General features: G+C 41.3%; 1 protein-coding gene across 1 annotated transcript in view; it reads left to right on the top strand.

Moving 5' to 3' along the window:
• The window catches only part of LOC124776958 (lachesin-like), an 805,533-nt gene that overhangs the window by 731,194 nt on the left and 60,222 nt on the right, over positions 1–14,117 (top strand). The window contains exon 8 of the mRNA XM_047252196.1: positions 6,416–6,484. Coding sequence (XP_047108152.1) covers positions 6,416–6,484 — 69 coding nt within the window. The remainder of the gene's footprint in view (positions 1–6,415; positions 6,485–14,117) is intronic.

Raw genomic sequence — 14,117 nt, 5'->3', positions numbered from 1 at the left:
AAGAGTTAAGAAGTATATAATGCTAAAAACAGATAATATTGTCGAGGACTATGACAGTCTTCATTGGAAATTGTGATATCTATTTATTGGCAGTAACGCGTTTCGCCCTTTTGGCTCAAGTTCAGATTAACAAAAGAAGTAATATAGTGAGCCAACATCCGTCATTTAATGTCAGCATATGGCACTAAGATCAAATTTTAGTCCTTACGTCACATGCTGGCATTAAATGTCGGATGTTGGTTCACCACATTTAATGCCTGCACATGGCATTAAGACAAAATAATTTTTTTTAATTCCATGTGCTAGCTTTAAATGACGGGTGTTTGCTCACCACATTACTTCTTACGTTAATCTTAAGGTGCCCCACAAGAGCAAACGCGTCAATGCCAGTAAACAATAAAACAATTTGCAAATAAAACTGTCTTATTTCTATAAATTCATAACCGGTTGCTGTACTAGGCGCCCATCATGAAATGGAGCAAATCTCAGATAACATTGTAATCAATGCGTCCTCTATGTAAGCAGAGAAAAGCGAATCTGGGAACGCTATCCAAAACCGATCATGAAAAATAGAAAACTGGAATCTACAGGACGATACAAATTTTCTAAGAAATCAGACTATTAAAGGAACTTATAGAAAATTAAATGATAGTAAAAATGGACTTCGCACGATTTAATTGCCTACCGCGATACACACGTAAAAAATAACGAAGACACAGTAATGGAATCTTTGTTCTTAGAGATCGAATCCCTAAAACGAAAGTGCCTAATCTGTGTCTTCAAAGAACCTTCTAATGTAGGCGGGTTTGGTCTATTTCCAACCTGCCCCCTAAGAGTCGAATCTATGTATTAGCATATAATTATAGCAGGTGACATTAACATAAATTTATCCACAACTGTTCATTCAATGCGAAGTTCAAGCGTATGCCTTGTTCTTCAAATTTGACCTTACTTTAGCTTGCGCCTAACTATCACTCAACAAGTGCTCATACATTCATGGATATCATCATCATCTCCATCATCAGCAAGGAGATGTGGCCTCTTTGAGTCGGCGTGCAACACAATATCCTAGCAGGTTCTTCATTTCCGCCAATCTTGAGTTTCCCGTTGCCAGTTCAATTCGGTTGTCTTTAAGTCTCTGTCCCATCTGTCCAGTGGTCTTCCCCTTGGTCTTTTTTGATACACTGGACTCCAGTCTCATTCAATATCCACATCTCACAGTCGTAAGCTATTACTGGCAGTATACATTGGTCAAAGGCAGTATTCTTCAGCTGGGCCAACGTCTTGGGCTTCAAAACTGAGGCGTATCTTCCATACGCTTGCCAGTCTAATTCAATTCGTCGAAATATTTCTGGTCTTAGGTCTCCTTCCATATTTCCCAGTTGACCCATATAGACATATTGTGTTACCTTGAAGTTGCGTACTTCAAAGATGTATTTTCTTCCGGTGTCGATTGATTCATCATGATCTTGGTTTTATCATAGTTCATTTTTCGGCCAAATTCATAGCAGACTGACGCAAGTTCGCTAACCAGTATCTGAAGTTCTGCTATCTACTTGCAAGTAGGCAAGTAGTACAATATCAACGAACCTCAGGTTAATCTCTTTCCCAGAATTTGGATTCCCTTTGTTTTCCAATCCAATATAGACACTGCTTTTTTGAGGACGGCTGAAGATAGTTTTGAAGACTTAGACACGTTGTTTTATGTCCTTTCCAATGTGAAATGTGTTGGTGTCTTTAACAACATTCATAAAAGCTGTGAAGGTATGTGTAAAACTTCATTATGGGCCTGTTCCTTGCTCTGTTATACCCTCAAACAAAGCTGGGTGACTGATCGAATTGAATGTCTTTTATAAATTTCTGAAGGCGAGGCAAAGAGGTATATAGTACTCATTTGTTGTACTAATTGTTTCTCATTGAGTGAAGGTGTGATCAGTTGTGCTAAATATTGCGCGGAACCCGGCTAGCTCAGTGGGTTGGACAAGCTCAAGTATAGCGCTCGATCTGGTAGTAAAAATTCTAGTAGAAACTTTGCACAGAATGGGCAGCAGGCTGATAGGGCGATAGTTCTTTATATCTTTAGTACTACCTTTCTTCTGTATTTGGCTTATTTCGCCTTTTTTCCAATCTCTTGGTAATTTTCCACTGTGCAAAGAATTTGAAAATGTAGCTAAATGCTTTATAGATTCGAATCCATCAGCTTTAAGATATCGACTGAAAGGTCATCACTACCTGGAGCGGTTCATTTCTCCATCTTGTCTATAGCATGTTGACTTTTAAGGAGCCTATTTCTGGGATTTGGGAAGCAGAGGCTTTCAATTCGTCTAGGATTAGGATATCATGATTGAATTTACTGTACAGATTACAATAAAAGTTCTCAATATCTTCGGGTGCTTCTTTCTTTAATTCGGCCACGGTCTGTGTCCCGCGATATTAAAAAAAAAGTGTGTGAAATCATATAGGACTGAACTGCTAAGGTCATCAGTCCCTAAGCTTACACACTACTTAACCTAAATTATCCTAAGGACAAATACACACACCCATGCCCGAGGGAGGACTCGAACCTCCGCGCGGGACCAGAGGCACAGTCCACCAGCGATATTAGCTAATACTTTCCAATCATAAGCTTCCGCTTAGCTATCTTTACACTAGATTTACTTTCAAGACTGACTTTTAGTATATCTCCTTCATACTTCTGCATGTCATCTTTCATGCTCTTCTCAGAGACTTGCACAGTTCTGTATATTGTATCTTACCTTTACCTATTTCTACTTTAAGTTTCTTCTCTTGTCCATCAAACTTATCGTTTTATTTATCAGCTTCTTTGGTTGTTTTTGAGATTTGCACAAGCCACCCATTTCTTCAACTGTTGTGTTTGTCTTTGTTACTGCTTCTGCTTCACTTTCTTTTAATTTTCTCTTAATCCTTCCTTGAAATTCCTGTCCCTATTCTTCGAGATTTTTGAAATTTAATTTTTTTCTTTTTACTTTAATTAGCTTCAGTCCTTCATCTTCTGTATTCAGTTCAAACTTTGCTCTTTTAGTCGATGATCACTGTTTGTATCGAACCTGTTCAGCACAGAGACATCTTTAACATTTTGAGGCCTATTGGTAAGAATGAAGTCTATTTCATTATTAAGTGTAAAGTTAAGACCCTCTCCAAGTCCATTTGCTTCTCGATGAACGTATTAATTATAGGTGTTTTTATGCATTTTGCATATTGAACCAGTCTCTCACCCTTTTTTTTTTGTCTAATCACGTCTGTCAAAAACTGATTCATCTGTGTTGTACGTTCCGGCTTTGGCATTAGAGTCACCAATTCAAAATTTATAAAAGCAATCTCACAGACATATTTGCAACAAAATCCCCAAACAAAGTAATTCGTACCATACAAACAACTGCACCTGGCTTATCTGCCCACGATACAATTTTCAGGCGGACTCGCTGGAAAGTAAAAGGAAGAAACCACAATTGACTACATACACAGTCTAGGCGCAAGGAAAAAAAAAAAAAAAAAAGAAGAAGATTGGATACGATTTCCGATCTTTTCCCATAAATAACCGAAAAACTTTGTGGCAATAATAACAAACTTCCTCAACTATACGACTAATAAGCTCCCCTGCAGACCAGAAGAGTGAGAACGAAACCCTCACCACGGCTAAATGATGAACTAAAGCAACTCCTGAATCTCCGAGACACTGCGCATTGCATATACAAAGTACATCCCAAACCTGAAAATCAAATTAGTTACAAGCTAAAGCGGAACAGAGTCAGTCAAGTCGTGACAAAAGTTAATCTCAGGCACGCTAATACAGTAACCAACAACACACGTAAACCGGCTGCTGTAAGCGTGGTCCTGGTATAGGGAAAATAAAAGCTGCAGCTGACACCATTATCCTAGCCAAGGAACTGAACCGGTATTTCACATTAGCTACAACGACGACTCTACCTCAAACGAAACAGTCTATTTGATTACAGATTTATTTATTACTGAATTGAGGTAAACGACAGCAGTCACGAAAATTTCTGCCTTAAGGGTGTTACTAGAAATACCGTCAAAAAGTTTATCATTCTTATAAGATCAGCATCTGTTAGACAAGATGGCATCATGGTGTAAATGGCGAAGCCTTCCTTTAACCCACTACTGTATTAGGTTCTGAATTCTTTTCATTATATATCAATAATGTAGCACCAGTTTTTCCCTACTGTACTTACCACATTTGTATATAAGTTCGAAACCCTAAAACTTAAAGCACCTATCGACAGTTACAATATTGACCTGCATGAGTAGAGAGTCACTGCAGTTTCTTGCGCTAATCGTGTCAGCATGCGTGAGAACTTTTGGCCAGTGCCATATTACATCTGTACATGTAATATTTGAAGGTCACTGACAACACATGACAAGTTAACTCATGGGCAGGGAGGGGAATGTATGGGAAGCGGAGGATGTCCAATTGCTCTGGTGCAAGAGAGATAATTCGACTTCCTGTGCTCTGCGGTGAGAAGACAGTTTGGTCAGTTTAATACTGCTGTAACAAATTATTCAAAAAATTGCATGATTGCAGTGTGACGGGTAATGGGGAACAGCGCCTCACTTTAGACTGTGATGCATTGTTGGGACCATACACATATGCACCCACTTTATTTTTTACTGTTTTGGATGGACATGTTCTTTGGCAAACAACGGCTGGATTGAGAATGGGCATAGCGCGAAACCGGTCAATGACTAAATAAACATTCATTTTAGTTGCAACTCTCGCTGTGTCGTTTTGCGTCGTATTCCAAAACTATCCCAAGAATCAGATGGCATCACGCTGACATTACACTGGCGTCGCACCAGTGTTACAACTGAAGTCAATGTCCTGATTTGCCATGGCCTGTGCTGCATGAAAAACATATTACCTGCTCCATGTGTGCTCACGAATGTGACTTTTCCCTCATTTCCCTGGTTCAAGAAGTAACTGTTGTGTCTAGACAAGACAGCCTAGACACAATGAGAGGAAGCCGAAAGGCACGCGCTAAGCTAAAGCAGGATGGCGTGAGGTCTGAAACAGGATACGTAATGAATGCTATAAAGAAAAGTACGTAGCTTCTGGAATACTTAACTTTAATCCATCCTTTTGGTACATCTGGAGATTGTGGCGATACAAGTGAGACTCTTTAGATACATGCAATGTTACTAATGGCGCCTTGCTAGCTCGTAGCCATTGACTTAGCTTAAGGCTATTCTATCTATTGGCTCGGCTAATGAGCAATGCTTCGTCCATGTAGTCGCTAGCAAAGTCGTCCGTACAACTGGGGCGAGTGCTAGTCCGTATCTCGAGACCTGCCTTGTGGTGGCGCTCGGTCTGCGATCACACAGTGGCGACACGCGGGTCCGACATGTACTAATGGACCGCGGCCGATTTAAAACTACCACCTAGCAAATGTGGTGTCTGGCGGTGACACCACAGTAATAACCTTTGCATTAGAGGCAGTTTTAGAGAGTAAAAACTCTAGGAGAGCGTAGATATTGGAATACATCCAATAAGTAACATAGGACGTGGTGTTAAAGTGCTTCTCTGAGATGAGTATCAGAAAAGTCATTTTAATTATACTAATACCATTTTAATTATATTAATACTATTAAAATTTTTATCTTAGGTAACTTTGATGTAAAGAAAAGTACTGCATGTGTGAAACCTTGGTGCGATGTAAGAGAGGTCCTGAAGGCCCTAATCTGATCAGGATAGATGAATAAAAAGATAAAATACATAAATAAATAAAATATCGCAAAAATAGAGAACAGGAACTGAAGGTCAGTATGTAAGAGAACAAATGAAATGAAAGAAAGAAATTATCAACACCAATAAGAGGGTGTAGTTTGTGATAAAATTGTAGAGCTGCAGTGAAACTATGTTTTCTTCCGCTTATAGGTCCATTTCTCTATTTTTCAAATATCACCAATATCCAGGAGCGAAACAACCAAAGCCGGCCGTGGCAGCCGTGCGGTTCTAGGCCCTGCAGTCCGGAACCGTGGCACTGCTACGGTCGCAGGTTCGAATCCTGCCTCGGGCATGGATGTGTGTGATGTCCTTAGGTTAGCTGGATTTAAGTAGTTCTAAGTTCTAGGGGACTGATGACCTAAGATGTTAAGTCCCATAGTGCTCAGAGCCATTTGAACCATTTTTTGAAACAACCAACAGTGAAGCAGAAACAAAAAAAAAAAAAAATAAGTGTATACGCATGTGAGATAGGGTTATACATTGTATCACAAGGCGAGATTGATGGTATGATCTCTAATTATATTCTCAGTTGGTTCTGATTAAAAGAAACCTCTCTTACTCTCTCTCTCTCGCTCTCTCTCTCTCTGTCACACACACAAAACTATAATCACTGTAATGACGTAAAGTTGTGCACCGTATGACGTGTTGCAGGTATCCCGCCACCATCGACTCCGCACCGTCCGCCTGAAGTGACGACGACGGAACTGCCGGTCGTCACAGGTAAAAGCTATTCCTTCATAAATTCTGTTGCCGTTACCTTCGTTTCTTTGTTTCATGAAAGTGAGTGTCGCTATAAAAATGCGTATAAGAGGGACTTTAAGTGGATTAGTCTGTCGTCAGTCTACATTATACAAAAAAGGAAAATAAATAAAAATAAGGTAGCTGAAATGTCTGTATTTAGTGCAATGTGAAAGTAGTATTATATTTCCGTAATGGTTTTATCTTTGGTAACTGTTGTTTGTAGTTTGTTGGACAAAAAGCAAAGGAAACATTGGGTAGTAAGCTCTGTGTTGGCTCTGCAGGCAGCGCTGCTGTCATACTAACCATACAGTATATCAACACTCAGAATGGGATACGGCCATGCCACGACAGTGCCTACCTATTTGTTCTTTACTTTGCAGTACCTGTATTGTGAGTCAGCAGGAGCTGTCTAAGATGTCGACCCATTACAGAGCTCAGACCTTTTCAACGAGTGTCCTACGAACTAGGGTCAGAGCATTTGGCTTCCCAACTGGAAAATTATTGGAGGATGTTGCCAATTATACTATTTATCCTACAACTGCATATGCTAAACTCTACCTGCCTAACGTGCTTCTATTGCGCAATAGCATTTGAACACCATCACATCGAAAGTTGCTAGAGGTAGCATGGATAGCATGGATCTATGGATCTGCTGCCTGTCTGGAGCAGATGTTGGTCGTCATGAGATGCCGATATGTCCCATTATTCAACGGTGACCTTTTCAGTACTCACACTCACGTCCATGTCCTGCAACACTGCGTAGGGCAGGTGCAAGTATTGTATGAGCAGGAAATGGAATTCGAAAACTCTACAGATACATGTGGGCCCTGATGATTCATATGGAGCAATTGCAACCGTTAACAACATTGGATTCACCTGTGTTTCAGGTTTTGCTATCTCTTTATATATTAGATATAAGCATGTTTTATTCTATGTGTAGAATCAGCTCAAGAGCAGAATCTGATATAAACACGTTTTATTCCATGTGTAGAGTCAGCTCAAGAAAAGAATCTGATGGCGGATTATGAAGTAGTTGAAGCAAGCTTGGGGTGTAGTGAGTTCGGCTGTGGTCTGCATGAGCGTGGGCTTATAATTAATATATTCCTTATTAATTATTGTATTACAACATCCAAGTGCAAGTGCAAAAATTGAAAGCTTAACGGTCAATAACACAAGTAAAACATTCAGAATACTGGTGATACCGGAAATAAAACAATATTTCGCCCACACGGAAACACAATAATTCGTAAGTCTAGTGGGCAACAATAACACACAACAGAACATATTCTAAAACATATCCATACATTGGATAGATAAAATAATCTTACTTAACCCAGATGAACTATACAAGTGGGTTCCAACAAAAAATTACAGCTTGCTAAGATCATGATTAACTTCCCAAGCGGTCACATTAAACAGCTAAGAGAAACGAACAGCTCAGTGTGATATCTACAATGTGCTACCATCTTCCACCATCCACCAGGCCAGCCCAAAAATACAACACAACTACGCAGTTATACAGAAGAAATATCTACGTGGATCATAAGGAATGCAGCATAATACACAGTAACTTATCACTAGTATACAATCATGAAACTAAGGTCTCTTCGTGTATATAATTTCACACTGAAAATATTAGTCTCTCTTACTCCATGGCCCTGCTGTGCAAACATGCGATTCATTTGGGACTGTCTTCAAGACCTCACTTTGCTTCTGTTCAACCGCATAGACACGAACCGAATTCACTTGTCTTCTAAATGAGACTGAAAGTCCTTGCAAAGGCTTGCACCACTATGAACAGAGTTAATGAAGCTAATTTGAAAAAACTGTGTAGTTGCTTAGAAACAGTCACTGGTGTTTTTCTGAATTTGTTTATTGTCGGGTTTAACTCATCAGCCGATGACCTAGTTTATAAACAGACAAGAGTAATAAATGCTATTCTACAATTTTCACAGAAATACAAATATGTATAATACTCAGTTGTGGAAGAACAATATTTAAGAACAAAAGGCTATCCGATACAGAATACATACAATTTTAGATAAAAATACATGACACGTTGATGTAGGCGTCAGACACTGCCGTTACTAGTACGCAGAATAACAGGAAGCAACATTAGTTGTACCACTGAAATACTTCACAAGCAATGACCAGCGGCACGCTGTGTGCTGTGTGGACGGGTCGGTCAAGCTAGGTGTCATAACAGTGTTGATGCACGTTTATAGAACACCACACAGATTCGCGGCCAACGTACGTGTTACATTTAAATCTTTAAGTCACAATTGCCGGTAGTGCATTTCAGTGCATAAAAAATTTAAAAATTGCTTGCAACTCAAGGGCAAAAATACTATCTTGGTTACAAAAATTCAAGCGACATATTGCATAAAACCAGCGATTAAAAATCTTCACAAGGCTTTTTATTTGTATACAATGTAAAATTGCCAAGAAATGAGCAAACGAAATATTTTACTGTCCAGATTGGCTATGTAATTTAGCATAAAAATACATTTTCATTTATATTACAAAGTTCTTGAGTCGTTGCTCATCCGACCAATTGCAGATGCTCGGATGAGCAACGACCCAGCCACATAGACTTTATAAATTATTTTCCAATAATTATATTGGCCCGTGTTGATGCACACCGCCGCAGTGTAATCAGCAAAATGCTCTCAACCTTGCCACTAACAGTTATGGCTCACATTAACCGTCACAGAGTTCTGCTGTATAACACTGCGCGTTTCCATAATCCTCTCCTCTCCAGCGGCCTAGACCAGCAACCATGAATATGAAGATATGTACAGCTGACACGCCAGGACCGGTGCAGAATCCATTTTTTATCCACCATACAGTACACTTCGTCATTGTGACAAGTAGAAGAGGCCGCATCTGCACCATCCCATAGGTTAGCTTCTCCACTAACTGCGGCCACTGCAACTCCATGGGTCAACTTCACTGAAGCAAGGAATTGTGGTCGGCGAGCCATAACAGGCACCCTCACCGCCCTACAACTTGTCCATCAGTGTCGCTAGAGGCCTCTGTCTATGTTCCAAGTCGATGCTTCGCTGGCCCCCAAACTGTACACACTTCTGCACTGAATTACACTTACCCAACAAAGCTCAGAGTGGCGCTGATGCTGGCCACACACCTACAACACACCAAATGGTGCGAGTTCAGAAACTTACTCTCATATGCGCGACTGGTTGCAGGGGCGGGAACAAGTGTACTAAACACATCAAAAAAGTTTTTCATCACACCAGTTCCATGACTATTGACGATAGACGTTGACTGTGAATACTGTATTACGGACACAGTCCCTTTGATTTTTCAGAGATGTCGCTAAACCCGCTAAAAGATGTAAACAACCATGCCTGAGCAGCGCCTATTAGAAGGAGGGGTCCGACAGCCGATCAGTTCCAGTCACTCCACCAGGAAGGAGATGCACGGCTCGTGTAGTCTGTAGTTCAACCATGCCTAGACGGTCAACACCGCGTTTCGATCGCATCCGCCTTGTTATTTGTACCAGGAAGGGCTCTCAAGAAGGGAAGTGTCCAGGCGTCTCGGAGTGAACCAAAGCGATAATTGTAAACTCAGGCTTCCGCAGCCGTTGTCACAGTCAATAAAATTCTTCTGGATTTGAGGCCGCATTGTCATCTGTAAAATTCCGACGTTTCGGCGACTGTTCCAAGGAGCCTTCCTCATGGTGTATTGCTAACTCCCTGAGGAAGGCGCCTTGCAACAGTCGCCGAAACGTAGGAATTTTACAGATGACAATGCAGCCTCAAACCCAGAAGAATTTTATTGGCATAGTGATGATGATTGGACATGGAGGAGATACATAGAGACAGGAACTGTCAATTACATGCCTTACTCAGGCCGCCGAAGGGCTACTACTGCAGTGGATGACAGCTTCCTACGGATTATGGCTCAAAGGAACGCTGACAGCAACGCCAACATGTTGAATAATGCTTTTCGTGCAGTCACAGGACGTAGTGTTACTACTCAAACTGTGCACAATAGGCTGCATGATGCGCAACTTTACTCCCAACATCGATGGCGAGGTCCATCTTTGCAACCACGACACCATGCAGCGTGGTACAGACGGGCCCAACAACACGCCTAATGGACCACACAGGATTGACATCACGTTCTCTTCACCGATGAGTGTCACATATGCCTTTAACGAGACAATAGTCCGTAATGTGTTTGGAGGTAACCCGGTCACGCTGAACGCCTCAGACACACTGTCCAGCGAGTGCAGCAGGGTGGAGGCTCCCTGCTGTTTTGGGATGGCACTATATGGGGCCGAAGCACTGCACTGGTGGTAATGGAAAGCGCCATAATGGCTGTACAATACGTTAATTCCATCCTCCGATCGATAGTGCAACGATATCGGCAGCATATTGGCGAGACATTCGTCTTCCTGGACGACAATTCGCGTCCCCATCGTGCACATCTTGTTAATGACTTCCTTCAGGATAACGGCATCGTTTGATTAGAGTGGTCAGCATGTTTCCCAGGCATGAAACCTATCGAACATGCCTGGGACAGATTGAAAAGCGCTGTTTATGGACGACGTGACCCAATAACCACTCTGAGGGATCTACGCCGAATCGCTGTTAAGGAGTGGAACAATCTGGACCAATAGTGCCTTGATGAACTTGTGGATAGTATGCCACGACGAATACAGGCATGTATCAGTGCAAGAAGACATACTATTGGGAATTAGGGGTACCGGTGTGTGCAGCAGTCAGGACCAACACCTCTGAAGGTCTCGCTGTATGGTGGTACAACATGGAATGTGTGGTTTTCCTGAGCAATAAAAAGGACGGAAATGATGTTTATGTTCACCTCTATTCCAGTTTTCTGTACAGGTTCCGAAACTCGTGGAACCAAGGTGATGCAAAACTTTTTATGATTTGTGTACGATATTTCAGTTTCACAGCGCAATGCAGTGACATAAATGTACCAAGTGTCTGAAACTGTACTAGGGTAAAAAGTCAAGAGGTTGTAGTATGCAGGATGAAGGAGACTCTGATAACATATATACACGCGTTGAGCGATTGAAAGCTATGATTGAGTAAAGACTGCGAGGTAGGTGTCTCCTTTAGATGATCTGTAAGTCACTCTCACATGATGTTTCTCCTGTGGTGGAAGCCATCACCACCCTGTCTCAGGCCTCGTGATCCGCATATGAAGGAGGTGTCTGTTCCTTCAGTTTAGCACTGTGCGCGTAGCATAAAGCGTCAAGATTACTAAACACTACCAGCATCTTTTAATGGCACTTTGGTGACAGTCAGGTAAAGTGCTTACTGCATTTGATTTCAGGATTTAAAAATGACATATTACCATCTAACAGCAACAGACTTGCACGATTTAAGGATGACATTCATTACCTGTCTAATCGCCTGAGAGCAGCTTGTCTCTGTGACCATCCAAGAAGGCTGTGGAGTTATGTTGGACAGGGAGATTTTTCGACCGCTTATTGTGTAACTCACTTACGATGTGAAAATATGTTATGGAAATTCATCATTTGTTAACTAAGCTCCCTGGACCAAACAGTTATTCACCTCGAGGAAACACCACGCTAATACCGTCCAATGCCTGGCCCTGATAATGGTCTAAAACCGGTGAGGAGGAGAATCCACACATTCCTGTAGGTATCGTACATCCAGCTGATTCCAAATAGTATAGAGGTCGATTGAACTTTTCTCCCAGTGTTCCAGTCCCCAATATCTTCTGTGGAATTAAAATCTGATGATCTAGCGGGTTATTTGTGGTCCGATAGGGTACATGAGTGTTCGTAAAACAGGAATGTTTAATGCTGTCAGTCAATACGCCTTTCATATAATTTCCTGGTTTTATCAAGTTCTGCAGGATGATCATGGGCACGTTTGAACGACAGCTCGTTTCTTTCATTGTGTCACGTCTGCTCGTCAAGACCCATCTTTCCTGCACTGATTCCTCTTTACTGCACTGAGCTCCCGCCACCACACTACTTCAATACTACGACACGCGTTAATTGTTTGAGATCAACAGTAATTCGAAAGCGATTACTTCACCCTTTTAAGAGATGATCAGTAATTCGCCGTTGAACTTAAAATCCTATCTTCTTCTAGTCAGGATGCACCAAATACCACCAAATGAATGGAATGGTAGTTTTAAGAAAAGAAGTTTTGAATAAATGCAAATGCTGATTGTGTACATACATACTTGGCGTGCCTCTTCCTTTGCCTCAGGCACAAAGGCTTAACTGAGCTTCGCAGCTGGCAGCGAACTAATTCACAACTCGAGTCAAAACTTAATGTTTGCTGAAGGCATAAATAACTTTTCCTGGGTTATAATTTTTTGACGGAAAGATGATGTGATTTTCTAATCTAGTAATCCACGTCCACATGCGGCTGCTAAAATGAAAGGTGTTCTACATGTTATACAATAGCTTGCGTCTCCCGAAATACAGGGCGAGGTGTCGCAATGGTAAACAGCCGTAAAATAGGGGGGACTCACATTTGGGAGGACGGTGACTCGAACACCGGCCTGGCCGTTCTGATTTAGGTTCTCTGTGGCTTCTTTAAATCTCTGAAAGCAGACGTAGGTTGGTATCTTTCAAAATAATACAGCCAGTTGCCTTCTACATATGCCCTCAATTCGAATTTTTTCTCAGCCTCTAATAATCTCATTATCGACGGAGCATTTATCTGTAATGTTTTTTCCTCTTCTCACCTGTGACATCTTCCTTCATCTTCCCTTCTGAATATGTGTGGGATGTAACTGGGCAACTAGATGAAGCAATTGTAAAATTACAGCAACGATTTAAGGACGGCATTCATTACCTCCCTAACTGCCTGACTGCAGCTTGTCTCTGTGACCGTACAAAAAGTCTGTGGAGTCATGGTCGAAGGGGGAGGGGAGAGCTGGCAAATATAGCCGTATTGATGAGAATGTAGGGACATTTCTTGCATTCAGACTTCTGATGGGTTTGCCACAGGTCTTCTATAATGTAATGCTCCCGCTATACATTATCTCTCATTTCCATTTTCGTTAATATGAAACCTTCCATTGAACACATTTTTCAGCATGTCAAAGAACATTCGAACAAGATCTGATGAAGATCCACAGCAAAGAGACAGAGACATAGATAGATAGATAGAGAGAGAGAGCGAGAAAGAGAGAGAGAGAGAGAGAGAGAGAGAGAGAAAGGAAGGAAAAGAGAGAGAGAGATAAACCAACTGCTTGTTGATTCTTGACTCGTTTTGTCGTTACGTGGAAGGGGATCATACCGCATAAAAACAGTAAGCTTAAGTTTTATAGTTAAGGACATCGTATGTTATTACATGATTTATTATTGTAGTAAAGCATATCGTAAGTATGCCCAAGCACGTACGAAACATTTAAATTTTTATCTGGAACATGTTGCACCAGAAAGAAAAGTGGAGGGGTGGGGTTCCATTGATGTTTAGAAAAACGGTGAAAATTGAGAAAAACTTCCAAATATTCCCGGTTGGTACCCTCCTTCCTCACATAAAAGCTGGCTAACAAGAACTGAACCCTACAATAGGGCGGGTCTTGTACAGCTTGTTCTACGCATAAGGGTCGAAAACGAATTGTGTCTAAA

This window comes from Schistocerca piceifrons, chromosome 1, assembly GCF_021461385.2.
Source record: "Schistocerca piceifrons isolate TAMUIC-IGC-003096 chromosome 1, iqSchPice1.1, whole genome shotgun sequence".
NCBI classification, from domain to species: Eukaryota; Metazoa; Arthropoda; class Insecta; order Orthoptera; family Acrididae; genus Schistocerca; species Schistocerca piceifrons.
The sequence above is the reverse complement of the archived record's forward strand: the minus strand, read 5'-3'. Positions and strand labels throughout refer to the sequence as shown.